Source organism: Scyliorhinus torazame, chromosome 9 (genome assembly GCF_047496885.1).
Source record: "Scyliorhinus torazame isolate Kashiwa2021f chromosome 9, sScyTor2.1, whole genome shotgun sequence".
Classification (NCBI taxonomy): domain Eukaryota; kingdom Metazoa; phylum Chordata; class Chondrichthyes; order Carcharhiniformes; family Scyliorhinidae; genus Scyliorhinus; species Scyliorhinus torazame.
The window spans coordinates 8458414-8485605 of NC_092715.1; the positions used below are offsets into that span (position 1 = coordinate 8458414).

The 27192-nt window shown below is 68.8% G+C and overlaps 1 protein-coding gene across 2 annotated transcripts in view; it reads right to left on the reverse strand.

Annotated features, from left to right (window-relative positions):
* The window catches only part of oxct1a (3-oxoacid CoA transferase 1a), a 437799-nt gene that overhangs the window by 35982 nt on the left and 374625 nt on the right, over nt 1-27192 (reverse strand). For both annotated transcript variants that reach the window (XM_072515595.1, XM_072515594.1), the window contains exon 17: nt 12528-12629. In XM_072515595.1, coding sequence (XP_072371696.1) covers nt 12528-12629 — 102 coding nt within the window. The remainder of the gene's footprint in view (nt 1-12527; nt 12630-27192) is intronic.

Sequence of the window (27192 nt, forward strand, 5' to 3'; positions counted from 1 at the left end):
CCACCCTCCCCTCCACTCCCTCACCCACCCCCTCACCCACCCTCCCCTCCACTCCCTCACCCACCCTCCCCTCCCTCCCCTCCACTCCCTCACCCACCCTCCCCTCACCCACCCCCTCCACTCCCTCACCCACCCTCCCCTCACCCACCCCCTCACCCACCCTCCCCTCACCCACCCCCTCCACTCCCTCGCCCACCCTCCCCTCCACTCCCTCGCCCACCCTCCCCTCCACTCCCTCGCCCACCTTCCCCTCCACTCCCTCACCCACCCTCCCCTCCACTCCCTCCCCTCCACTCCCTCACCCACCCTCCCCTCCACTCCCTCACCCACCCTCCCCTCACCCACCCCCTCCACTCCCTCACCCACCCTCCCCTCACCCACCCCCTCACCCACCCTCCCCTCACCCACCCCCTCCACTCCCTCGCCCACCCTCTCCTCCACTCCCTCGCCCACCCTCCCCTCCACTCCCTCGCCCACCCTCCCCTCCACTCCCTCGCCCACCCTCCCCTCCACTCCCTCGCCCACCCTCCCCTCCACTCCCTCGCCCACCCTCCCCTCCACTCCCTCGCCCACCCTCCCCTCCACTCCCTCGCCCACCCTCCCCTCCACTCCCTCACCCACCCTCCCCTCCACTCCCTCACCCACCCTCCCCTCCACTCCCTCACCCACCCTCCCCTCACCCTGGTACCATCCCCTCCACTCCCTCGCCCACCCTCCCCTCCACTCCCTCACCCACCCTCCACTCCCTCACCCACCCTCCACTCCCTCACCCACCCTCCACTCCCTCACCCACCCTCCACTCCCTCACCCACCCTCCCCTCCACTCCCTCACCCACCCTCCCTTCACCCACCCCCTCACCCACCCTCCCCTCACCCACCCCCTCCACTCCCTCACCCACCCTCCCCTCCACTCCCTTACCCACCCTCCCCTCCACTCCCTCACCCACCCTCCACTCCACTCCCTCACCCACCCTCCACTCCACTCCCTCACCCACCACTCCCTCACCCACCCTCCCCTCCACTCCCTCACCCTCCATCCCCTCACCCACCCCCTCCACACCCTCACCCACCCTCCCCTCCACTCCCTCACCCTCCCCTCCACTCCCTCACCCTCCACTCCCTCGCCCACCCTCCCCTCCACTCCCTCACCCACCCTCCCCTCCACTCCCTCCCCTCCACTCCCTCACCCACCCTCCCCTCCACTCCCTCACCCACCCTCCCCTCACCCACCCCCTCCACTCCCTCACCCACCCTCCCCTCACCCACCCCCTCACCCACCCTCCCCTCACCCACCCCCTCCACTCCCTCGCCCACCCTCTCCTCCACTCCCTCGCCCACCCTCCCCTCCACTCCCTCGCCCACCCTCCCCTCCACTCCCTCGCCCACCCTCCCCTCCACTCCCTCGCCCACCCTCCCCTCCACTCCCTCGCCCACCCTCCCCTCCACTCCCTCGCCCACCCTCCCCTCCACTCCCTCACCCACCCTCCCCTCCACTCCCTCGCCCACCAACCCCTCCACACCCTCGCCCATCATCCCCTCGCCCACCAACCCCTCCACACCCTCGCCCATCCTCCCCTCCACTCCCTCGCCCATCCTCCCCTCCACTCCCTCGCCCATCCTCCCCTCCACTCCCTCGCCCACCAACCCCTCCACTCCCTCGCCCATCCTCCCCTCCACTCCCTCGCCCATCCTCCCCTCCACTCGCTCGCCCATCCTCCCCTCCACTCCATCGCCCATCCTCCCCTCCACTCCCTCGCCCACCAACCCCTCCACACCCTCGCCCATCATCCCCTCGCCCACCAACCCCTCCACACCCTCGCCCATCCTCCCCTCCACTCCCTCGCCCACCATCCCCTCCACTCCCTCACCCACCTTCCCCTCCACTCCCTCGCCCACCATCCCCTCCCCACCCTCCCCTCCACACCCTCGCCCACACTCCCCTCCACTCCCTCGCCCACCATCACCTCCACTCCCTCGCCCACCAGCCCCTCCACTCCCTCGCCCACCATCCCCTCCACTCCCTCGCCCACCCTCCCCTCCACACCCTCGCCCACACTCCCCTCCACTCCCTCGCCCACCATCACCTCCACTCCCTCGCCCACCAACCCCTCCACACCCTCGCCCATCATCCCCTCGCCCACCATCCCCTCCACTCCCTCGCCCACCATCCCCTCCACTCCCTCGCCCATCCTCCCCTCCACTCCCTCGCCCACCAACCCCTCCACTCCCTCACCCACCAATCCCTCCACTCCCTCGCCCACCAACCCCTCCACTCCCTCGCCCACCATCCCCTCCACTCCCTCGCCCATCCTCCCCTCCACTCCCTCGCCGACCATCCCCTCCACTCCCTCACCCACCAACCCCTCCACTCCCTCGCCCACCAACCCCTCCACTCCCTCGCCCACCATCCCCTCCACTCCCTCGCCCACCATCCCCTCCACTCCCTCGCCGACCATCCCCTCCACTCCCTCACCCACCAACCCCTCCACTCCCTCGCCCACCAACCCCTCCACTCCCTCGCCCACCATCCCTTCCACTCCCTCGCCCATCCTCCCCTCCACTCCCTCGCCCACCATCCCCTCCACACCCTCGCCCACCCTCCCCTCCACTCCCTCGCCCACCCTCCCCTCCACTCCCTCGCCCACCCTCCCCTCCACTCCCTCGCCCACCCTCCCCTCCACTCCCTCGCCCACACTCCCCTCCACTCCCTCGCCCATCCTCCCCTCCACTCCCTCGCCCACCAACCCCTCCACTCCCTCGCCCATCCTCCCCTCCACTCCCTCGCCCATCCTCCCCTCCACTCCCTCGCCCATCCTCCCCTCCACTCCCTCGCCCATCCTCCCCTCCACTCCCTCGCCCACCAACCCCTCCACACCCTCGCCCATCATCCCCTCGCCCACCAACCCCTCCACACCCTCGCCCATCCTCCCCTCCACTCCCTCGCCCATCCTCCCCTCCACTCCCTCGCCCATCCTCCCCTCCACTCCCTCGCCCACCAACCCCTCCACTCCCTCGCCCATCCTCCCCTCCACTCCCTCGCCCATCCTCCCCTCCACTCCCTCGCCCACCAACCCCTCCACTCCCTCCCCCACCCCCCCCCCACCCCCAACCTCCCTCCCCCCCCACCCCCCTCCACTCCCCCACCCACCCTCCCCTCACCCACTCACCCTCCCCTCACCCACCCTCCCCTCCCCCTCCCTCACTCCCCCACCCCCCCCACCCCCAACCTCCCTCCCCCCCCACCCCCCCTCCACTCCCTCAGCCACCCTCCCCTCACCCATCCCCTCACCCACCCTCCCCTCACCCACCCCCTCACCCACCCTCCCCTCACCCACCCTCCCCTCGCCCACCCTCCCCTCCACTCCCTCCCCTCCACTCCCTCCCCTCACCCACCCTCCCCTCACCCACCCCCTCACCCACCCTCCCCTCACCCACCCCCTCACCCACCCTCCCCTCACCCACCCCCTCACCCACCCTCCCCTCACCCACCCCCTCACCCACCCTCCCCTCACCCACCCCTCACCCACCCCCTCACCCACCCTCCCCTCACCCACCCCCTCACCCACCCTCCCCTCACCCACCCCCTCACCCACCCTCCCCTCCACTCCCTCACCCACCCCCTCACCCACCCTCCCCTCCACTCCCTCACCCACCCTCCCCTCCCTCCCCTCCACTCCCTCACCCACCCCCTCCACTCCCTCACCCACCCTCCCCTCACCCACCCCCTCCACTCCCTCGCCCACCCTCCCCTCCACTCCCTCACCCACCATCCCCTCCACTCCCTCGCCCACCCTCCCCTCCACTCCCTCACCCACCCTCCCCTCCACTCCCTCACCCACCCTCCCCTCCACTCCCTCACCCACCCTCCCCTCCACTCCCTCGCCCACCCTCCCCTCACCCACCCCCTCCACTCCCTCACCCACCCTCCCCTCACCCACCCCCTCACCCACCCTCCCCTCACCCACCCCCTCCACTCCCTCGCCCACCCTCCCCTCCACTCCCTCGCCCACCCTCTCCTCCACTCCCTCGCCCACCATCCCCTCCACTCCCTCGCCCACCCTCCCCTCCACTCCCTCGCCCACCCTCCCCTCCACTCCCTCGCCCACCCTCCCCTCCACTCCCTCGCCCACCCTCCCCTCCACTCCCTCGCCCACCCTCCCCTCCACTCCCTCACCCTCCCCTCCACTCCCTCACCCACCCTCCCCTCCACTCCCTCACCCACCCTCCCCTCCACTCCCTCACCCACCCTCCCCTCCACTCCCTCACCCACCCTCCCCTCACCCACCCCCTCACCCACCCTCCCCTCACCCACCCCCTCCACTCCCTCCACTCCCTCACCCTGGTACCATCCCCTCCACTCCCTCACCCACCCTCCCCTCCACTCCCTCACCCACCCTCCCCTCCACTCCCTCACCCACCCTCCACTCCCTCACCCACCCTCCACTCCCTCACCCACCCTTCCCTCCACTCCCTCACCCACCCTCCCCTCACCCACCCCCTCACCCACCCTCCCCTCACCCACCCCCTCCACTCCCTCACCCACCCTCCCCTCCACTCCCTTACCCACCCTCCCCTCCACTCCCTCACCCACCCTCCACTCCACTCACTCACCCACCACTCCCTCACCCACCCTCCCCTCCACTCCCTCACCCTCCATCCCCTCACCCACCCCCTCCACACCCTCACCCACCCTCCCCTCCACTCCCTCACCCTCCACTCCCTTCCCCTCCACTCCCTCACCCACCCTCCCCTCCACTCCCTCACCCTCCCTCCCCTCCACTCCCTCACCCTCCACTCCCTCACCCACCCTCCACTCCACTCCCTCACCCACCCTCCCCTCCACTCCCTCACCCACCCTCCACTGCCTCCCCTCCCTCACCCACCCTCCCCTCCACTGCCTCACCCACCATCCCCTCCACCCACTCCCTCACCCACCCACCCTCCACTCCCTCACCCACCATCCCCTCCACCCACTCCCTCACCCACCCTCCCCTCCACTCCCTCGCCCCCCCTCCACTCCCTCGCCCACCCTTCCCACCACTCCCTCGCCCACCAACCCCTCCACTCCCTCGCCGACCATCCCCACCACTCCCTCGCCCACCCTCTCCTCCACTCCCTCACCCACCACCCCCTCCCTCGGCCACCATCCCCTCCACTCCCTCGTCCACCAACCCCTCCACTCCCTCGCCCACCAACCCCTCCACTCCCTCGCCCACCATCCCCTCCACTCCCTCGCCCACCATCCCCTCCACTCCCTCGCCCACCCTCCCCTCCCTCGCCCACCATCCCCTCCACTCCCTCGCCCACCCTCCCCTCCCTCGCCCACCATCCCCTCCACTCCCTCGCCCACCAACCCCTCCACTCCCTCACCCATCCTCCCCTCCACTCCCTCACCCACCCTCCCCTCCACTCCCTCGCCCATCCTCCCCTCCAACCCCTCGCCCACCAACCCCTCCACTCCCTCGCCCACCATCCCCTCCACTCCCTCACCCACCTTCCCCTCCACTCCCTCGCCCACCATCCCCTCCCCACCCTCCCCTCCACTCCCTCGCCCACCCTCCCCTCCACACCCTCGCCCACACTCCCCTCCACACCCTCGCCCACACTCCCCTCCACTCCCTCGCCCACCATCACCTCCACTCCCTCGCCCACCAACCCCTCCACACCCTCGCCCACCATCCCCTCCACTCCCTCGCCCACCCTCCCTTCCCTCGCCCACCATCCCCTCCACTCCCTCGCCCACCCTCCCCTCCCTCGCCCACCATCCCCTCCACTCCCTCGCCCACCAACCCCTCCACTCCCTCACCCATCCTCCCCTCCACTCCCTCGCCCACCATCCCCTCCACTCCCTCGCCCATCCTCCCCTCCAACCCCTCGCCCACCAACCCCTCCACTCCCTCGCCCACCATCCCCTCCACTCCCTCGCCCATCCTCCCCTCCACTCCCTCACCCACCAACCCCTCCACTCCCTCACCCACCAACCCCTCCACTCCCTCGCCCATCCTCCCCTCCACTCCCTCGCCCACCATCCCCTCCACTCCCTCGCCCACCAACCCCTCCACTCCCTCGCCCACCATCCCCTCCACTCCCTCGCCCACCAACCCCTCCACTCCCTCACCCACCAACCCATCCACTCCCTCACCCACCATCCCCTCCACTCCCTCACACACCATCCCCTCCACTCCCTCGCCCACCATCCCCTCCACTCCCTTGCCCACCATCCCCTCCACTCCACTCCCTCGCCCACCATCCCCTCCACTCCCTCGCCCACCATCCCCTCCACTCCCTCGCCCACCATCCCCTCCACTCCCTCGCCCACCATCCCCTCCACTCCCTCGCCCACCATCCCCTCCACTCCCTCGCCCACCATCCCCTCCACTCCCTCGCCCACTATCCCCACCACTCCCTCGCCCACTATCCCCACCACTCCCTTGCCCATCATCCCCTCCACTCCCTCGCCCACCCTCTCCTCCACTCCCCCACTCCCTCACCCACCACCCCCTCCCTCGGCCACCATCCCCTCCACTCCCTCACCCACCACTCCCTCGCCGACCATCCCCTCCACACCCTCGCCCACCATCCCCTCCACTCCCTCGCCCACCACCCCCTCGCCCACCACCCCCTCGCCCACCACCCCCTCGCCCACCACCCCCTCCACTCCCTCGCCCACCATCCCCTCCACTCCCTCACACTCCATCCCCTCCACTCCCTCGCCCACCATCCCCTCCACTCCCTCGCCCTTCCATCCACTCCCTCGCCCACCATCGCCTCCACTCCTTCGCCCACCATCCCCTCCACTCCTTCGCCCATCCTCCCCTCGTCTCCCTCGCCCATCCACCCCTCCACTCCCTCGCCCATCCACCCCTCCACTCCCTCGCCCACCATCCTCTCCACTCCCTCGCCCATCCTCCCCTCCACTCCCTCGCCCATCCTCCCCTCCACTCCCTCGCCCACCATCCCCTCCACTCCCTCGCCCACCATCCCCTCCACTCCCTCGCCCACCATCCCCTCCACTCCCTCGCCCACCATCCCCTCCACTCCCTCGCCCACCATCCCCTCCACTCCCTCGCCCACTATCCCCACCACTCCCTTGCCCATCATCCCCTCCACTCCCTCGCCCACCCTCTCCTCCACTCCCCCACTCCCTCACCCACCACCCCCTCCCTCGGCCACCATCCCCTCCACTCCCTCACCCACCACTCCCTCGCCGACCATCCCCTCCACACCCTCGCCCACCATCCCCTCCACTCCCTCGCCCACCACCCCCTCGCCCACCACCCCCTCGCCCACCACCCCCTCCACTCCCTCGCCCACCATCCCCTCCACTCCCTCACACTCCATCCCCTCCACTCCCTCGCCCACCATCCCCTCCACTCCCTCGCCCTTCCATCCACTCCCTCGCCCACCATCGCCTCCACTCCTTCGCCCACCATCCCCTCCACTCCTTCGCCCATCCTCCCCTCGTCTCCCTCGCCCATCCACCCCTCCACTCCCTCGCCCATCCACCCCTCCACTCCCTCGCCCACCATCCTCTCCACTCCCTCGCCCATCCTCCCCTCCACTCCCTCGCCCATCCTCCCCTCCACTCCCTCGCCCACCATCCCCTCCACTCCCTCGCCAATCCACCCCTCCACTCCCTCACCCACCTTCCCCTCCGCTCTCTCACCCTCCATCCTCTCCACTCCCTCACCCACCATCCCCTCCCTCGGCCACCATCCCCTCCCTCGGCCACCATCCCCTCCACTCCCTCGCCGACCATCCCCACCACTCCCTTGCCCACCGTCCCCTCCACTCCCTCGCCCACCCTCCCCTCCGCTCCCTCACCCTCCATCCCCTCCACTCCCTCACCCACCATCCCCTCCCTCGGCCACCATCCCCTCCACTCCCTCACCCACCATCCCCTCCCTCGGCCACCATCCCCTCCACTCCCTCACCCACCATCCCCTCCCTCGCCCATCCTCCCCCCCCACTCCCTCAGCCACCATCCCCTCCACTCCCTCGCCGACCATCCCCACCACCCCCTCGCCCACCATCCCCTCCACTCCCTCGCCCACCCTCCCCTCCACTCCCTCACCCACCACCCCCTCCCTCGGCCACCATCCCCTCCACTCACTCGCCCACCATCCCCTCCACTCCCTCGCCCAACTTCCCCTCCACTCCCTCACCCACCATCCCCTCCATACCCTCGCCCACCATCCCCTGCACTCCCTCACACTCCATCCCCTCCCTCGGCCACCATCCCCTCCACTCCCTCGCCCATCCTCCCCTCCACACCCTCGCCCGCCATGCTCTCCACCCCCTCGACCACCATCCCCTCCACTCCCTCGCCCATCATCCCCTCCACTCCCTCGCCCACCATCCCCTCCACTCCCTCGCCCACTATCCCCTCCACTCCCTCGCCCACTATCCCCTCCACTCTCTCGCCCTCCATTCCCTCACCCACCATCCACTCCACTCACTCGCCTACCATCCCCTCCAGTCCCTCGCCCATCCTCCCCTCCACTCCCTCGCCCACCATCCCCTCCACTCCCTCGCCCACTATCCCCTCCACTCCCTCGCCCACCATCCCCTCCACTCCCTCGCCCACGAGCCCCTCCAGTCCCTAGCAAATCCTCCCCTCCACTTCCTCACCCACCATCCCCTCCACTCCCTCGCCCATCCTCCCCTCCACTCCCTCGCCCACCATGCCCTCCACTCCCTCGCCCACCATGCCCTCCACTCCCTCGCCCACCATCCCCTCCACTCCGTCGCCCACCATCCCCTCCACTCCCTAGCCCATCCTCCCCTCCACTCCCTCGCCCAACATCCCCTCCACTCCCTCGCCCACCATCCCCTCCACTCCCTCGCCCATCATCCCCTCCACTCCCTCACCCACCATCCCCTCCACTCCCTTGGCCTCCATCCCCTCCACTCCCTTGCCCTCCATCCCCTCCACTCCCTCGCCCTCCATCCCCTCCACTCCCTCGCCCATCCTGTCCTCCACTCCCTCGCCCTCCATCCTCTCCACTCCCTCGCCCACCATCCCCTCCACTCCCTCGCCCATCCTCCCCTCCACTCCCTCGCCCTCCATCCCATCATCCCCTCCACTCCCTCGCCTACCATGCCCTCCACCCCCTCGCCCACCATCCCCTCCACTCCCTCGCCCATCATCCCCTCCACTCCCTCGCCCATCATCCCCTCCACTCCCTCACCCACCATCCCCTCCACTCCCTCACCCATCGTGTCCTCCACTCCCTCACCCACCATCCCCTCCACTCCCTCACCCTCCATCCCCTCCACTCCCTCACCCTCCACTCCCTCGTCCATCATCCCCTCCACTCCCTCACCCTCCATCCCCTCCACTCCCTCACCCTCCACTCCCTCGCCCACCATCCCCTCCACTCCCTCACCCTCCATCCCCTCCACTCCCTCACCCTCCACTCCCTCGTCCATCATCCCCTCAACTCCCTCACCCTCCATCCCCTCCACTCCCTCACCCACCATCCCCTCCACTCCCTCGCCCATCGTGTCCTCCACTCCCTCACCCACCATCCCCTCCACTCCGTCGCCCATCCTCCCCTCCACTCCCTCGCCCATCATCCCCTCCACTCCCTCGCCCACCATCCCCTCCACTCCCTCACCCTCCATCCCCTCCACTCCCTCACCCTCCACTCCCTCGTCCATCATCCCCTCCACCCCCTCGCCCACCATGCCCTCCACCCCCCTCGCCCACCAGGCCCTCCACCCCCTCGCCCACCATGCCCTCCACCCCCTCGCCCACCATCCCCTCCACCCCCTCGCCCATCATCCCCTCCACTCCCTCGCCCATCATCCCCTCCACTCCCTCACCCATCAGCCCCTCCATTCCCTCGCCTATCATGCTCATAATCATTATTCTCCCCTCCACTTTCTCCCCTGCAATCCCCTCCCCACTCCCTCACTATCTTTGAATGAGATGGGAGAGAGAGAGAGACACCAGTCAGTGTACAGATATCTCCCTGAGAGAGAGGGGACTGAGAGACACCAGTCAGTGTACAGATATCTCCCTGAGAGAGAGGGGACTGAGAGACACCAGTCAGTGTACAGATATCTCCCTGAGAGAGAGAGGGGACTGAGAGACACCAGTCTGTACAGATATCCCCCTGAGAGAGAGAGAGGGGACTGAGAGACACCAGTCAGAGTACAGATATCTCCGAGAGAGAGGGGGGACTGAGAGACACCAGTCAGTGTACAGGTATCTCCCTGAGAGAGAGAGGACTGAGAGACACCAGTCAGTGTACAGATATCTCCCTGAGAGAGAGAGGGGACTGAGAGAGACCAGTCAGTGTACAGATATCTCCCTGAGAGAGAGGGGACTGAGAGACACCAGTCAGTGTACAGATATCTCCGAGAGAGAGGGGGGACTGAGAGACACCAGTCAGTGTACAGGTATCTCCCTGAGAGAGAGAGGACTGAGAGACACCAGTCAGTGTACAGATATCTCCCTGAGAGAGAGAGGGGACTGAGAGAGACCAGTCAGTGTACAGATATCTCCCTGAGAGAGAGAGGACTGAGAGACATTTGTCAGTACAGATATCTCCCTGAGAGAGAGAGGGGACTGAGAGAGACCCAGTCAGTGTACAGATATCTCCCTGAGAGAGAGAGGACTGAGAGACACCCAGTCAGTGTACAGATATCTCCCTGAGAGAGAGAGGGGACTGAGAGACACCAGTCAGTGTACAGATATCTCCCTGAGAGAGAGAGGGGACTGAGAGACAGCAGTCAGTGTACAGATATCTCCCTGAGAGAGAGGGGACTGAGAGACACCAGTCAGTGTACAGATATCTCCCTGAGAGAGAGAGGACTGAGAGACACCCGTCAGTGTACAGATATCTCCCTGAGAGAGAGAGGGGACTGAGAGACGCCAGTCAGGTGTACAGATATCTCCCTGAGAGAGAGAGGGGACTGAGAGAGACCAGTCAGTGTACAGATATCTCCCTGAGAGAGAGAGGACTGAGAGACATTTGTCAGTACAGATATCTCCCTGAGAGAGAGAGGGGACTGAGAGAGACCAGTCAGTGTACAGATATCTCCCTGAGAGAGAGAGGGACTGAGAGACACCAGTCAGTGTACAGATATCTCCCTGAGAGAGAGAGGGGACTGAGAGACACCAGTCAGTGTACAGATATCTCCCTGAGAGAGAGAGGGGACTGAGAGACAGCAGTCAGTGTACAGATATCTCCCTGAGAGAGAGGGGACTGAGAGACACCAGTCAGTGTACAGATATCTCCCTGAGAGAGAGAGGACTAGAGACACCAGTCAGTGTACAGATATCTCCCTGAGAGAGAGAGGGGGACTGAGAGACATTAGTCAGTACAGATATCTCCCTGAGAGAGAGGGGACTGAGAGACACCAGTCAGTGTACAGATATCTCCCTGAGAGAGAGAGGACTGAGAGACACCAGTCAGTGTACAGATATCTCCCTGAGAGAGAGAGGGGACTGAGAGACACCAGTCAGTGTACAGATATCTCCCTGAGAGAGAGAGGGGACTGAGAGACAGCAGTCAGTGTACAGATATCTCCCTGAGAGAGAGGGGACTGAGAGACACCAGTCAGTGTACAGATATCTCCCTGAGAGAGAGAGAGGACTGAGAGACATTAGTCAGTACAGATATCTCCCTGAGAGAGAGGGGACTGAGAGACACCAGTCAGTGTACAGATATCTCCCTGAGAGAGAGAGGACTGAGAGACACCAGTCAGTGTACAGATATCTCCCTGAGAGAGAGAGAGGGGACTGAGAGACACCAGTCAGTGTACAGATATCTGCCTGAGAGAGAGGGGACTGAGAGACACCAGTCAGTGTACAGATATCTCCCTGAGAGAGAGAGGACTGAGAGACACCAGTCAGTGTACAGATATCTCCCTGAGAGAGAGGGGACTGAGAGACACCAGTCAGTGTACAGATATCTCCCTGAGAGAGAGAGGACTGAGAGACACCAGTCAGTGTACAGATATCTCCCTGAGAGAGAGGGGACTGAGAGACACCAGTCAGTGTACAGATATCTCCCTGAGAGAGAGAGGACTGAGAGACACCAGTCAGTGTACAGATATCTCCCTGAGAGAGAGGGGACTGAGAGACACCAGTCAGTGTACAGATATCTCCCTGAGAGAGAGAGGACTGAGAGACACCAGTCAGTGTACAGATATCTCCCTGAGAGAGAGAGAGGGGACTGAGAGAGACCAGTCAGTGTACAGATATCTGCCTGAGAGAGAAGGGACTGACAGAGACCAGTCAGTGTACAGATATCTCCCTGAGAGAGAGGGGACTGAGAGACACCAGTCAGTGTACAGATATCTCCCTGAGAGAGAGATGGGACTGAGAGAGACCAGTCAATGTACAGAAAACTCCCTGAGAGAGAGGGGACTGAGAGACGCCAGTCTGTGTACCGATATCTCGTTGGGAGTAAATGGGAGATTACGGTGCTTGCACATTTAAATATAATTGTTTCACTCTCCCCCCCGTACACTGGGACTGCACGGGAGCTCAGTCCTGTTACTCGGATACTCACAGTGAAGTCACATCCAGTACTTTTCTGGATATCTTCAACAGTCACTCCTTCGAATAGTTCAATCAGTGTCAACCCTTTCTTCCGATCAACATCAAAGACTGCCTGTAAATGTTTAAACAGATGTTACATAATCACACCTCCTGTAGTCTGACAATGTTAGGCAGCAATCGTATCGACAGGACAGAATCAAACAGGCTCCAAGCTTCCGTAATCCTGTCACACATCCCATAATTTGACAATTAACTGCTTCATAGAACCATGTACAATTGAAGCAAAGCCCAAACTGTCTGCATTCTCTCGGGACGTTTCCACACTCACTGACCGCCCAGGTGTCATTTCCAACAATCCTTCACAATCCGCTCTCCCCCCTGACTTTTCAATATTCTTGATGTGGGTGTCGCTGGCTAGCCCAGCATTTATTGCCCATCCCTAGTTGCCCTTCAGAAGGTGGGGGTGAGCTGCCTTCTTGAACCGCTGCAGTCCCTGAGGTGTAGGTACACCCACTGTGATGTTAGGGAGTGAGTTCCAGGATGTTGCCCCTGCGACAGTGAAGGAACGGCCGATATATTTCCCAGTCAGGGTGGTGAGTGACTTGGAGGGGAACCTCCAGGTGGTGGGGTTCCCAGGTATCTGCTGCTCTTGTCCTTCTAGATGGGAGTGGTCGTGGGTTTGGGAGGTGCTGACTAAGGAACCTTGGTGAGTTACTGCAGTGCATCTTGTCGATGGTACACACGGCTGTCACTGTGCGTCGGGGGTGGAGGGAGTGAATGTCTGTGGAAGGGGAGCAATCAAGCGGGGCTGCTTTGTCCTGGATGGTGTCGAGCTTCTTGAGTGTTGTTGGAGCTGAGCTCATCCAGGCAAGTGGAGAGTATTCCATCACACTCCTGACTTGTGCCTTGTCGATGGTGGACATGCTTTGGGGGGTCAGGAGGTGAGTTACTCGCAGTAGGATTTCTAGCCTCTGACCTGCTCTGGTAGCCACAGTATTAATATATTAATAATAAAAATTTAAAAAATCTTTATTATTGTCACAAGTAGGCTTACATTAACGCTGCAATGAAGTTACTGTGAAAAGCCCCTAGTCGCCACACTGTGGCGCCTGTTCGGGTACACTGAGGGAGAATTCAGAATGTCCAATTCGCCTAATAAACACATCTTTCGATTGTGGGAGGAAACCGGAGCACCCGGAGGAAACCCACGCAGACACGGGGAGAACGTGCAGACGCCGCACAGACAGTGACCCAGCGGGGAATCAAACTCATGTTTCTGATCAAGCACCGGCGGCGAGCACCAGCAGCAGTGCCGGGGAGGGGAGTGCCGGGTATGGAGTGCCGGGTATGGAGGGCCGGGGATGGAGTGCAGGGGATGGAGTGCCGGGGAGGGGAGTGCCGGGGAGGGGAGTGCCGGGGAGGGGAGTGCCGGGGAGGGGAGTGCCGGGGAGGGGAGTGCCGGGGAGGGGAGTGGAGTGCCGGGGAGGGGAGTGCCGGGGAGGGGAGTGCCGGGGAGGGGAGTGCCGGGGATTGGAGTGCCGGGGATTGGAGTGCCGGGGATTGGAGTGCCGGGGATTGGAGTGCCGGGGAGGGGAGTGCCGGGGAGGGGAGTGCCGGGGAAGGGAGTGCCGGGGAGGGGAGTGCCGGGGAGGGGAGTGCCGGGGAGGGGAGTGCCGGGGATAGAGTGCCGGGAATGGAGTGCCGGGATGGAGTGCCGGGGATGGAGTGCCGGGAATGGGAGTGCCGGGAATGGAGTGCCGGGAATGGAGTGCCGGGGATGGAGTGCCGGGGATGGAGTGCCGGGAATGGAGTGCCGGGGATGGAGTGCCGGGGATGGAGTGCCGGGGATGGAGTGCCGGGATGGAGTGCCGGGAATGGAGTGCCGGGAATGGGAGTTGCCGGGGATGGGAGTGCCGGGGATGGGAGTGCCGGGATGAAGTACCGGGAGAGAAGTACCGGGGATGGAGTGCCGGGATGGAGTGCTGGGGATGGAGTACCGGGGATGGAGTGCCGGGAATGGAGTGCCGGAATGGAGTGCCGGGAATGGGAGTGCCGGGATGGGAGTGCCGGGGATGAAGTGCGGGGATGGAGTGCCGGGGATGGAGTACCGGGGATGGGAGTGCAGGGGATGGAGTGCCGGGGAGGGGAGTGCCGGGGAGGGGAGTGCCGGGATGGAGTGCCGGGGATGGAGTGCCGGGGAGGGGAGTGCCGGGGATGGAGTGCCGGGGAGGGCAGTGCCGGGGAGGGCAGTGCCGGGGAGGGGAGTGCTGGGAATGGAGTGCCGGGGATGGGAGAGTGCCGAGGAGGGGAGTGCCGGGGAGGGCGCGCTGAGATGGAGTGCCGGGGATGGGGCACCGGGGATAGAGTGCCGGGGATGGAGTGCCGGGATGGAGTGCCGGGGATGGAGTGCCGGGGATGGAGTGCCGGGTATGGAGTGCCGGGGAGGGGAGTGCCGGGAGGGGAGTGCCGGGATGGGGAGTGCCGGGATGGAGTGCCGGGGATGGAGTGCGTGGAGGGGAGTGCCGGGGAGGAAGTACCGGGGATGGGAGTGCCGGGGATGGGAGTGCCGGGGATGGAGTACCGGGGATGGAGTGCCGGGGATGGAGTGCCGGGGATGGAGTGCCGGGGATGGGCGTGCCGGGGATGGAGTGCCGGGGATGGAGTGCCGGGGAGGGGAGTGCCGGGATGTAGCGCCAGGGATGGAGTGCCGGGGATGGGAGCGCCGGGGGTGGAGTGCCGGGGAGGGGAGTGCCGGGGAGGGGAGTGTCGGAATGGTAGTGCTGTGGAGGGGAGTGCAGGGGATGGAGTGCCGGGGAGGGGAGTGCCGGGATGGAGTGTCAGAATGGTAGTGCTGTGGAGGGGAGTGCTGGGAATGGAGTGCCGGGGAGGGGGCACCGGGATGGAGTGCCGGGAATGGAGCGCCGGGGAGGGGAGTGCCGGGGATGGGGAGTGCCGGGGATGGGAGTGCCGGGGATGGGAGTGCCGGGGATGGGAGTGCCGGGGATGGGAGTGCCGGGGATGGGAGTGCCGGGGATGGGAGTGCCGGGGATGGGAGTGCCGGGGATGGGAGTGCCGGGGATGGAGTGCCGGGGATGGGAGTGCCGGGGATGGGAGTGCCGGCGATGGGAGTGCCGGCGATGGGAGTGCCGGCGATGGGAGTGCCGGCGATGGGAGTGCCGGCGATGGGAGTGCCGGCGATGGGAGTGCCGGGGAGTGGAGTGCCGGGGAGTGGAGTGCCGGGGAGTGGAGTGCCGGGGAGTGGAGTGCCGGGGAGTGGAGTGCCGGGGGAGTGGAGTGCCGGGGAGTGGAGTGCCGGGGAGGGGAGGGCCGGGGAGGGGAGGGCCGGGGAGGGGAGGGCCGGGGAGGGGAGTGCCGGGGAGGGGAGTGCCGGGGAGGGGAGTGCCGGGGAGGGGAGTGCCGGGAGGGGAGTGCCGGGGAGGGGAGTGCCGGGGAGGGGAGTGCCGGGGAGGGGAGTGCCGGGGAGGGGAGTGCCGGGGAGGGGAGTGCCGGGGAGGGGAGTGCCGGGGATGGAGTGCCGGGGATGGAGTGCCGGGGAGGGGAGTGCCGGCGATGGGAGTGCTGGGGAGGGGAGTGCCGGGGAGGGGGCGCCGGGATGGAGTGCCGGGGATGGGGCGCCGGAGATAGAGTGCCGGGGAATGGAGCGCCGGGGATGGAGCGCCGAGGAGGGGAGTGCCGGGGATGGAGTGCCGGGGATGGAGTGCCGGGGAGGGGAGTGCCGGGTATGGAGTGCCGGGTATGGAGTGCCGGGTATGGAGTGCCGGGTATGGAGTGCCGGGTATGGAGGGTCGGGGAGGGGAGTGCCGCGATGGAGTGCCGGGGATGGGGTGCCGGGGAGGGGAGTGCCGGGGAGGGGAGTGCCGGGGAGGGGAGTGCCGGGGAGGGGAGTGCCGGGGAGGGGAGTGCCGGGGAGGGGAGTGCCGGGGAGGGGAGTGCCGGGGAGGGGAGTGCCGCGGAGGGGAGTGCCGGGGAGGGGGAGTGCCGGGGGAGGGGAGTGCCGGGGAGGGGAGTGCCGGGGAGGGGAGTGCCGGGGAGGGGAGTGCCGGGGAGGGGGAGTGCCGGGGAGGGGAGTGCCGGGGAGGGGAGTGCCGGGGGTGGGAGTGCAGGGGATGGGAGTGCCGGGGAGGGGAGTGCCGGGGAGGGGAGTGCCGGGGAGGGGAGTGCCGGGGAGGGGAGTGCCGGGGAGGGGAGTGCCGGGGAGGGGAGTGCCGGGAGGGGAGTGCCGGGGAGGGGAGTGCCGGGGAGGGGGAGTGCCGGGGAGGGGAGTGCCGGGGAGGGGAGTGCCGGGGAGGGGAGTGCCGGGGATGGAGTGCCGGGGAGGGGAGTGCCGGGAATGGAGTGCCGGGGATGGAGTGCCGGGGATGGAGTGCCGGGGATGGAGTGCCGGGGATGGAGTGCCGGGGATGGAGTGCCGGGGATGGAGTGCCGGGGATGGAGTGCCGGGGATGGAGTGCCGGGGATGGAGTGCCGGGGATGGAGTGCCGGGGATGGAGTGCCGGGGATGGAGTGCCGGGGATGGAGTGTCGGAATGGTAGTGCCGGGGAGGGGAGTGCCGGGGAGGGGAGTGCCGGGGATGGGAGTGCAGGGGATGGAGTGCCGGGAAGGGGAGTGCCGAGGAGGGGAGTGCCGGGAGGGGGCGCTGGGATGGAGTGCCGGGGAAGGAGCGCCGGGGAAGGAGCACCGGGGATGGAGCGCCGGGGAGGGGAGTGCCGGGGATGGAGTGCCGGGGAGGGAGTGCCGGGGAGGGGAGTGCCGGGGAGGGGAGTGCCGGGGAGGGGAGTGCCGGGGAGGGGAGTGCTGGGGAGGGGAGTGCCGGGGATGGACTGCCGGGAATGGAGTGCCGGGGATGGGAGTGCCGGGGATGGGAGTGCCAGGGATGGAGTGCCAGGGATGGGAGTGCCGGGGATGAAGTACCGGTGATGGAGTGCCGGGATGGAGTACCGGGGATGGGAGTACCGGGGATGGGAGTGCAGGGGATGGAGTGCCGGGGAGGGGAGTGCCGGGATGGAGTGCCGGGGAGGGGAGTGCCGGGGAGGGGAGTGCCGGGATGGAGTGCCGGGGATGGAGTGCCAGGGAGGGGAGTGCCGGGGAGGGGAGTGCCGGGGACGGGGCGCTGGGACGGAGTGCCGGGGAGGGGGCACCGGGGATAGAGTGCCGGGGATGGAGTGCCGGGATGGAGTGCCGGGGAAGGAGCGCCGGGGATGGAGTGCCGGGGAGGGGAGTGCCGGGGATGGAGTACGGGGATGGAGTGCCGGGGAGGGGAGTGCCGAGATGGAATGCCGGGGAGGGGAGTGCCGGGTATGGAGTGCCGGGGATGGAGTGCCGTGGAGGGGAGTGCCGGGGATTGAGTGCCGCGGATGAAGTACCGGGGATGGAGTGCCGGGATGGAGTGCCGGGGATGGAGTACCGGGGATGGGAGTACCGGGATGGGAGTGCAGGGGATGGAGTGCCGGGGAGGGGAGTGCCGGGGAGGAGAGTGCCGGGATGGAGTGATGGGGATGGAGTGCCGGGGAGGGGAGTGCCGGGGAGGGGAGTGCCGGGGATGGAGTGCCGGGGAGGGGAGTGCCGGGGAGGGGAGTGCCGGGGAGGGGAGTGCCGGGGAGGGGAGTGCCGGGGAGGCGAGTGCAGGGGAGGGGAGTGCTGGGAATGGAGTGCCGGGGATGGGAGTGCCGAGGAGGGGAGTGCCGGGGATGGGGCACCGGGGATAGAGTGCCGGGATGGAGTGCCGGGGAAGGAGCGCCGGGGATGGAGTGCCGGGGATGGAGTGCCGGGTATGGAGTGCCGGGGATGGAGTGCCGTGGAGGGGAGTGCCGGGGAGGGTGTGCCGGGGATGAAGTACCGGGGATGGAGTGCCGGGGATGGAGTGCCGGGGAGGGGGGTGCCGGGATGGAGTGCCGGGGATGGAGTAGCGGGGAGGGGAGTGCCGGGGAGAGGAGTGCCGGGATGTAGCGCCAGGGATGGAGTGTCAGAATGGTAGTGCTGTGGAGGGGAGTGCAGGGGATGGAGTGCCGGGGAGGGGAGTGCCGGGATGGAGTGTCGGAATGGTAGTGCTGTGGAGGGGAGTGCAGGGGATGGAGTGCCGGGGAGGGGAGTGCCGGGGAGGGGAGTGCCGGGATGGAGTGTCAGAATGGTAGTGCTGTGGAGGGGAGTGCTGGGAATGGAGTGCCGGGGATGGGAGTGCTGAGGAGGGGAGTGCCGGGGAGGGGGCACCGGGATGGAGTGCCGGGGAATGGAGCGCCGGGGAGGGGGAGTGCCGGGGATGGGGAGTGCCGGGGATGGGAGTGCCGGGGATGGGAGTGCCGGGGATGGGAGTGCCGGGGATGGGAGTGCCGGGGATGGGAGTGCCGGGGATGGGAGTGCCGGGGATGGGAGTGCCGGGGATGGGAGTGCCGGGGATGGAGTGCCGGGGATGGGAGTGCCGGGGGATGGGAGTGCCGGGGATGGGAGTGCCGGGGATGGGAGTGCCGGGGATGGGAGTGCGGGGATGGAGTGCCGGGGATGGGAGTGCCGGGGATGGGAGTGCCGGGGATGGGGGTGCCGGGGATGGGGGTGCCGGGGATGGGGGTGCCGGGGATGGGGGTGCCGGGGATGGGGGTGCCGGGGATGGGAGTGCCGGGGATGGGAGTGCCGGGGATGGGAGTGCCGGGGAGTGGAGTGCCGGGGAGTGGAGTGCCGGGGAGGGGAGGGCCGGGGAGGGGAGGGCCGGGGAGGGGAGGGCCGGGGAGGGGAGGGCCGGGGAGGGGAGGGCCGGGGAGGGGAGGGCCGGGGAGGGGAGGGCCGGGGAGGGGAGTGCCGGGGAGGGGAGTGCCGGGGAGGGGAGTGCCGGGGAGGGGAGTGCCGGGGAGGGGAGTGCCGGGGAGGGGAGTGCCGGGGAGGGGAGTGCCGGGGAGGGGAGTGCCGGGGAGGGGAGTGCCGGGGATGGAGTGCCGGGGAGAGGAGTGCTGGAAATGGAGTGCCGGCGATGGGAGTGCTGAGGAGGGGAGTGCCGGGGAGGGGGCGCCGGGATGGAGTGCCGGGGATGGGGCGCCGGAGATAGAGTGCCGGGGATGGAGCGCCGAGGAGGGGAGTGCCGGGGATGGAGTGCCGGGGATGGAGTGCCGGGGAGGGGAGTGCCGGGTATGGAGTGCCGGGTATGGAGTGCCGGGTATGGAGGGCCGGGTATGGAGGGCCGGGTATGGAGGGCCGGGGAGGGGAGTGCCGCGATGGAGTGCCGGGTATGGAGGGCCGGGGAGGGGAGTGCCGGGGATGGGGTGCCGGGGAGGGGAGTGCCGGGGAGGGGAGTGCCGGGGAGGGGAGTGCCGGGGAGGGGGATTGCCGGGGAGGGGAGTGCCGGGGAGGGGAGTGCCGGGGAGGGGAGTGCCGGGGAGGGGAGTACCCGGAGGGGAGTACCGGGGATGAAGTACCGGGGGTGGGAGTGCAGGGGATGGAGTGCAGGGGATGGAGTGCCGGGGATGGGAGTGCCGGGGATGGAGTGCCGGGGATGGAGTGCCGGGGATGGAGTGCCGGGGATGGAGTGCCGGGGATGGAGTGTCGGAATGGTAGTGCCGGGGAGGGGAGTGCCGGGGAAGGAGTGCCGGGGAAGGAGTGCCGGGGAAGGAGTGCCGGGGAAGGAGTGCCGGGGAAGGAGTGCCGGGGAAGGAGTGCCGGGGATGGAGTGCCGTGGAGGGGAGTGCCGGGGATAGAGTGCCGGGGATAGAGTGCCGGGAATGGAGTGCCGGGAATGGAGTGCCGGGATGGAGTGCCGGGGATGGAGTGCCGGGAATGGGAGTGCCGGGAATGGAGTGCCGGGAATGGAGTGCCGGGGATAGAGTGCCGGGGATAGAGTGCCGGGATGGAGTGCCGGGGATGGAGTGCCGGGAATGGAGTGCCGGGAATGGAGTGCCGGGAATGGAGTGCCGGGAATGGAGTGCCGGGAATGGAGTGCCGGGAATGGAGTGCCGGGGGATAGAGTGCCGGGGATAGAGTGCCGGGGATGGAGTGCCGGGGATGGAGTGCCGGGGATGGAGTGCCGGGATGGAGTGCCGGGAATGGAGTGCCGGGGATAGAGTGCCGGGGATGGAGTGCCGGGGATGGAGTGCCGGGATGGAGTGCCGGGAATGGAGTGCCGGGAATGGGAGTGCCGGGGATGGGAGTGCCGGGGATGAAGTACCGGGGATGGAGTGCCGGGATGGAGTGCTGGGGATGGAGTACCGGGGATGGAGTGCCGGGAATGGAGTGCCGGAATGGAGTGCCGGGAATGGAGTGCCGGGAATGGGAGTGCCGGGATGGGAGTGCCGGGGATGAAGTGCCGGGATGGAGTGCGGGGATGGAGTACCGGGGATGGAGTACCGGGGATGGGAGTGCAGGGGATGGAGTGCCGGGGAGGGGAGTGCCGGGGATGGAGTGCCGGGGATGGAGTGCCGGGGAGGGGAGTGCCGGGGATGGAGTGCCGGGGAGGGCAGTGCCGGGGAGGGCAGTGCCGGGGAGGGGAGTGCCGGGGAGGGGGAGTGCCGGGGAGGGGAGTGCCGGGGAGGGGAGTGCCGGGGAGGGGAGTGCCGGGGAGGGGAGTGCCGGGGAGGGGAGTGCCGGGGAGGGGAGTGCCGGGGATGGAGTGCCGGGGATGGAGTGCCGGGGAGGGGAGTGCCGCGATGGGAGTGCTGAGGAGGGGAGTGCCGGGGAGGGGGCGCCGGGGATGGAGTGCCGGGGAGGGGAGTGCTGGGAATGGAGTGCCGAGGAGGGGAGTGCCGGGGAGGGGGCGCTGGGATGGAGTGCCGGGGAAGGAGCGCCGGGGAAGGAGCACCGGGGATGGAGTGCCGGGGAGGGGAGTGCCGGGGATGGAGTGCCGGGGAGGGAGTGCCGGGGAGGGGAGTGCCGGGAGGGGAGTGCTGGGGGAGGGGAGTGCCGGGGATGGAGTGCCGGGGATGGAGTGCCGGGATGGAGTGCCGGGAGAGGCGGGGATGGGAGTGCCAGGGATGGGAGTGCCAGGGATGGGAGTGCCGGGGATGAAGTACCGGTGATGGAGTGCCGGGATGGAGTACCGGGGATGGGAGTACCGGGATGGGAGTACCGGGGATGGGAGTGCAGGGGATGGAGTGCCGGGGAGGGGAGTGCCGGGGAGGGGAGTGCCGGGGAGGGGAGGTGCCGGGATGGAGTGCCGGGGATGGAGTGCCAGGGAGGGGAGTGCCGGGGAGGGGAGTGCCGGGGAGGGGGCGCTGGGACGGAGTGCCGGGGAGGGGGGCACCGGGGATAGAGTGCCGGGGATGGAGTGCCGGATGGAGTGCCGGGGAAGGAGCGCCGGGGATGAGTGCCGGGGAGGGGAGTGCCGGGGAGGGGAGTGCCGGGGATGGAGTGCGGGGATGGAGTGCCGGGGAGGGGAGTGCCGGGGAGGGGAGTGCCGAGATGGAATGCCGGGGAGGGGAGTGCCGGGTATGGAGTGCCGGGGATGGAGTGCCGGGGATGGAGTGCCGTGGAGGGGAGTGCCGGGGATTGAGTGCCGGGGATGAAGTACCGGGGATGGAGTGCCGGGATGGAGTGCCGGGATGGAGTACCGGGGATGGGAGTACCGGGGATGGGAGTGCAGGGGATGGAGTGCCGGGGAGGGGAGTGCCGGGGAGGAGAGTGCCGGGATGGAGTGATGGGGATGGAGTGCCGGGGAGGGGAGTGCCGGGGAGGGGAGTGCCGGGGAGGGGAGTGCCGGGGAGGGGAGTGCCGGGGAGGGGAGTGCCGGGGAAGCGAGTGCAGGGGAGGGGAGTGCTGGGAATGGAGTGCCGGGGATGGGAGTGCCGAGGAGGGGAGTGCCGGGGATGGGGCACCGGGGATAGAGTGCCGGGATGGAGTGCCGGGGAAGGAGCGCCGGGGATGGAGTGCCGGGGATGGAGTGCCGGGTATGGAGTGCCGGGGATGGAGTGCCGTGGAGGGGAGTGCCGGGGAGGGTGTGCCGGGGATGATGTACCGGGGATGGAGTGCCGGGGATGGAGTGCCGGGGAGGGGAGTGCCGGGATGGAGTGCCGGGGATGGAGTAGCGGGGAGGGGAGTGCCGGGGAGAGGAGTGCCGGGATGTAGCGCCAGGGATGGAGTGTCAGAATGGTAGTGCTGTGGAGGGGAGTGCAGGGGATGGAGTGCCGGGGAGGGGAGTGCCGGGATGGAGTGTCGGAATGGTAGTGCTGTGGAGGGGAGTGCAGGGGATGGAGTGCCGGGGAGGGGAGTGCCGGGGAGGGGAGTGCCGGGATGGAGTATCAGAATGGTAGTGCTGTGGAGGGGAGTGCTGGGAATGGAGTGCCGGGGATGGGAGTGCTGAGGAGGGGAGTGCTGAGGAGGGGAGTGCCGGGGAGGGGGCACCGGGATGGAGTGCCGGGGAATGGAGCGCCGGGGAGGGGAGTGCCGGGGATGGGAGTGCCGGGGATGGGAGTGCCGGGGATGGGAGTGCCGGGGATGGGAGTGCCGGGGATGGGAGTGCCGGGGATGGGAGTGCCGGGGATGGGAGTGCCGGGGATGGGAGTGCCGGGGATGGGAGTGCCGGGGATGGGAGTGCCGGGGATGGGAGTGCCGGGGATGGGAGTGCCGGGGATGGGGGTGCCGGGGATGGGGGTGCCGGGGATGGGAGTGCCGGGGAGTGGAGTGCCGGGGAGTGGAGTGCCGGGGAGGGGAGTGCCGGGGAGGGGAGTGCCGGGGAGGGGAGTGCCGGGGAGGGGAGTGCCGGGGAGGGGAGTGCCGGGGAGGGGAGTGCCGGGGAGGGGAGTGCCGGGGAGGGGAGTGCCGGGGAGGGGAGTGCCGGGGAGGGGAGTGGCGGGGAGGGGAGTGCCGGGGATGGAGTGCCGGGGAGAGGAGTGCTGGAAATGGAGTGCCGGCGATGGGAGTGCTGAGGAGGGGAGTGCCGGGGAGGGGGCGCCGGGATGGAGTGCCGGGGATGGGGCGCCGGAGATAGAGTGCCGGGGATGGAGCGCCGAGGAGGGGAGTGCCGGGGATGGAGTGCCGGGGATGGAGTGCCGGGGAGGGGAGTGCCGGGTATGGAGTGCCGGGTATGGAGGGCCGGGTATGGAGGGCCGGGGAGGGGAGTGCCGCGATGGAGTGCCGGGTATGGAGGGCCGGGGAGGGGAGTGCCGGGGATGGGGTGCCGGGGAGGGGAGTGCCGGGGAGGGGAGTGCCGGGGAGGGGAGTGCCGGGGAGGGGAGTGCCGGGGAGGGGAGTGCCGGGGAGGGGTGTGCCGGGGAGGGGAGTGCCGGGGAGGGGAGTGCCGGGGAGGGGAGTGCCCGGGAGGGGAGTGCCCGGGAGGGGAGTGCCGGGGAGGGGAGTGCCAGGGAGGGGAGTGCCGGGGAGGGGAGTGCCGGGGAGGGGAGTGCCGGGGAGGGGAGTGCCGGGGGTGGGAGTGCCGGGGGTGGGAGTGCCGGGGGTGGGAGTGCCGGGGGTGGGAGTGCCGGGGGTGGGAGTGCCGGGGGTGGGAGTGCCGGGGAGGGGAGTGCCGGGGAGGGGAGTGCCGGGGAGGGGAGTGCCGGGGAGGGGAGTGCCGGGGAGGGGAGTGCCGGGGAGGGGAGTGCCGGGGAGGGGAGTGCCGGGGAGGGGAGTGCCGGGGAGGGGAGTGCCGGGGAGGGGAGTGCCGGGGAGGGGAGTGCCGAGGAGGGGGTGCCGGGGAGGGGAGTGCCGGGGAGGGGAGTGCCGGGGAGGGGAGTGCCGGGGAGGGGAGTGCCGGGGAGGGGAGTGCCGGGGAGGGGAGTGCCGGGGATGGGAGTGCCGGGGATGGGAGTGCCGGGGATGGAGTGCCGGGGAGGGGAGTGCTGGGAATGGAGTGCCGAGGAGGGGAGTGCCGGGGATGGAGTGCCGGGGATGGAGTGCCGGGGATGGAGTGCCGGGGATGGAGTGCCGGGATGGAGTGTCGGAATGGTAGTGTCGGAATGGTAGTGTCGGAATGGTAGTGCCGGGGAGGGGAGTGCCGGGGAGGGGAGTGCCGGGGAGGGGAGTGCCGGGGAGGGGAGTGCCGGGGAGGGGAGTGCCGGGGAGGGGAGTGCCGGGGAGGGGAGTGCCGGGGATGGGAGTGCCGGGGATGGAGTGCCGGGGAGGGGAGTGCTGGGAATGGAGTGCCGGCGATGGGAGTGCTGAGGAGGGGAGTGCCGGGGAGGGGGCGCCGGGAAGGAGTGCCGGGGATGGGGCGCCGGAGATAGAGTGCCGGGGAATGGAGCGCCGGGGATGGAGCGCCGAGGAGGGGAGTGCCGGGGATGGAGTGCCGGGGATGGAGTGCCGGGGAGGGGAGTGCCGGGGAGGGGAGTGCCGGGTATGGAGTGCCGGGTATGGAGTGCCGGGTATGGAGGGCCGGGGAGGGGAGTGCCGCGATGGAGTGCCGGGTATGGAGGGCCGGGGAGGGGAGTGCCGGGGATGGGGTGCCGGGGAGGGGAGTGCTGGGAATGGAGTGCCGAGGAGGGGAGTGCCGGGGATGGAGTGCCGGGGATGGAGTGCCGGGGATGGAGTGCCGGGATGGAGTGTCGGAATGGTAGTGTCGGAATGGTAGTGCCGGGGAGGGGAGTGCCGGGGAGGGGAGTGCCGGGGAGGGGAGTGCCGGGGAGGGGAGTGCCGGGGAGGAGAGTGCCGGGGAGGGGAGTGCCGGGGAGGGGAGTGCCGGGGAGGGGAGTGCCGGGGAGGGGAGTGCCGGGGAGGGGAGTGGCGGGGAGGGGAGTGCCGGGGATGGGAGTGCCGGGGATGGAGTGCCGGGGAGGGGAGTGCTGGGAATGGAGTGCCGGCGATGGGAGTGCTGAGGAGGGGAGTGCCGGGGAGGGGGCGCCGGGAAGGAGTGCCGGGGATGGGGCGCCGGAGATAGAGTGCCGGGGAATGGAGCGCCGGGGATGGAGCGCCGAGGAGGGGAGTGCCGGGGATGGAGTGCCGGGGATGGAGTGCCGGGGATGGAGTGCCGGGGAGGGGAGTGCCGGGTATGGAGTGCCGGGTATGGAGTGCCGGGTATGGAGGGCCGGGGAGGGGAGTGCCGCGATGGAGTGCCGGGTATGGAGGGCCGGGGAGGGGAGTGCCGGGGATGGGGTGCCGGGGAGGGGAGTGCCGGGGAGGGGAGTGCCGGGGAGGGGAGTGCCGGGGAGGGGAGTGCCGGGGAGGGGAGTGCCGGGGAGGGGAGTGCCGAGGAGGGGAGTGCCGGGGAGGGGGCGCTGGGATGGAGTGCCGGGGAAGGAGCGCCGGGGAAGGAGCACCGGGGATGGAGTGCCGGGGAGGGGCGTGCCGGGGATGGAGCGCCGGGGATGGAGTGCCGGGGAGGGGAGTGCCGGGGAGGGGAGTGCCGGGGATGGAGTGCCGGGAATGGAGTGCCGGGGAGGGGAGTGCCGGGGATGGAGTGCCGGGAATGGAGTGCCGGGAATGGGAGTGCCGGGGATGGGAGTGCCAGGGATGGGAGTGCCAGGGATGGGAGTGCCGGGGATGAAGTACCGGGGATGGAGTGCCGGGATGGAGTGCCGGGGATGGAGTACCGGGGATGGAGTACCGGGGATGGAGTACCGGGGATGGGAGTACCGGGGATGGGAGTGCAGGGATGGAGTGCCGGGGATGGAGTACCGGGGATGGAGTGCCGGGGAGGGGAGTGCCGAAATGGAGTGCCGGGGAGGGGAGTGCCGAGATGGAGTGCCGGGTATGGAGTGCCGGGTATGGAGTGCCGGGGATGGAGTGCCGGGGATGGAGTGCCGTGGAGGGGAGTGCCGGGGATGGAGTACCGGGGATGAAGTACCGGGGATGGAGTGCCGGGTTGGAGTGCCGGGGATGGAGTACCGGGGATGGGAGTACCGGGGATGGGAGTGCAGGGGATGGAGTGCCAGGGAGGGGAGTGCCAGGGAGGGGAGTGCCGGGGAGGAGAGTGCCGGGATGGAGTGACGGGGATGGAGTGCCGGGGAGGGGAGTGCCGGGGATGGAGTGCCAGGGAGGGGATTGCCGGGGAGGGGAGTGCCGGGGAGGGGAGTGCAGGGGAGGGGAGTGCTGGGAATGGAGTGCCGGGGATGGGAGTGCCGGGGATGGGAGTGCCGAGGAGGGGAGTGCCGGGGATGGGGCACCGGGGATAGAGTGCCGGGGATGGAGTGCCGGGATGGAGTGCCGGGGAAGGAGCGCCGGGGAAGGAGCGCCGGGGATGGAGCGCCGGGTATGGAGTGCCGTGGAGGGGGAGTGCCGTGGAGGGGGAGTGCCGGGGAGGGAGTGCCGGGGATGAAGTACCGGGGATGGAGTACCGGGGATGGAGTGCCGGGGAGGGGAGTGCCGGGATGGAGTGCCGGGGATGGAGTAGCGGGGAGGGGAGTGCCGGGGAGAGGAGTGCCGGGATGTAGCGCCAGGGATGGAGTGTCGGAATGGTAGTGCTGTGGAGGGGAGTGCAGGGGATGGAGTGCCGGGGAGGGATGTGCCGGGATGGAGTGTCGGAATGGTAGTGCTGTGGAGGGGAGTGCAGGGGATGGAGTGCCGGGGAGGGGAGTGCCGGGGAGGGGAGTGCCGGGATGGAGTGTCAGAATGGTAGTGCTGTGGAGGGGAGTGCTGGGAATGGAGTGCCGGGGATGGGAGTGCTGAGGAGGGGAGTGCCGGGGAGGGGGGTACCGGGATGGAGTGCCGGGGAATGGAGCGCCGGGGAGGGGAGTGCTGGGGATGGCAGTGCCGGGGATGGGAGTGCCGGGGATGGGAGTGCCGGGGATGGGAGTGCCGGGGATGGGAGTGCC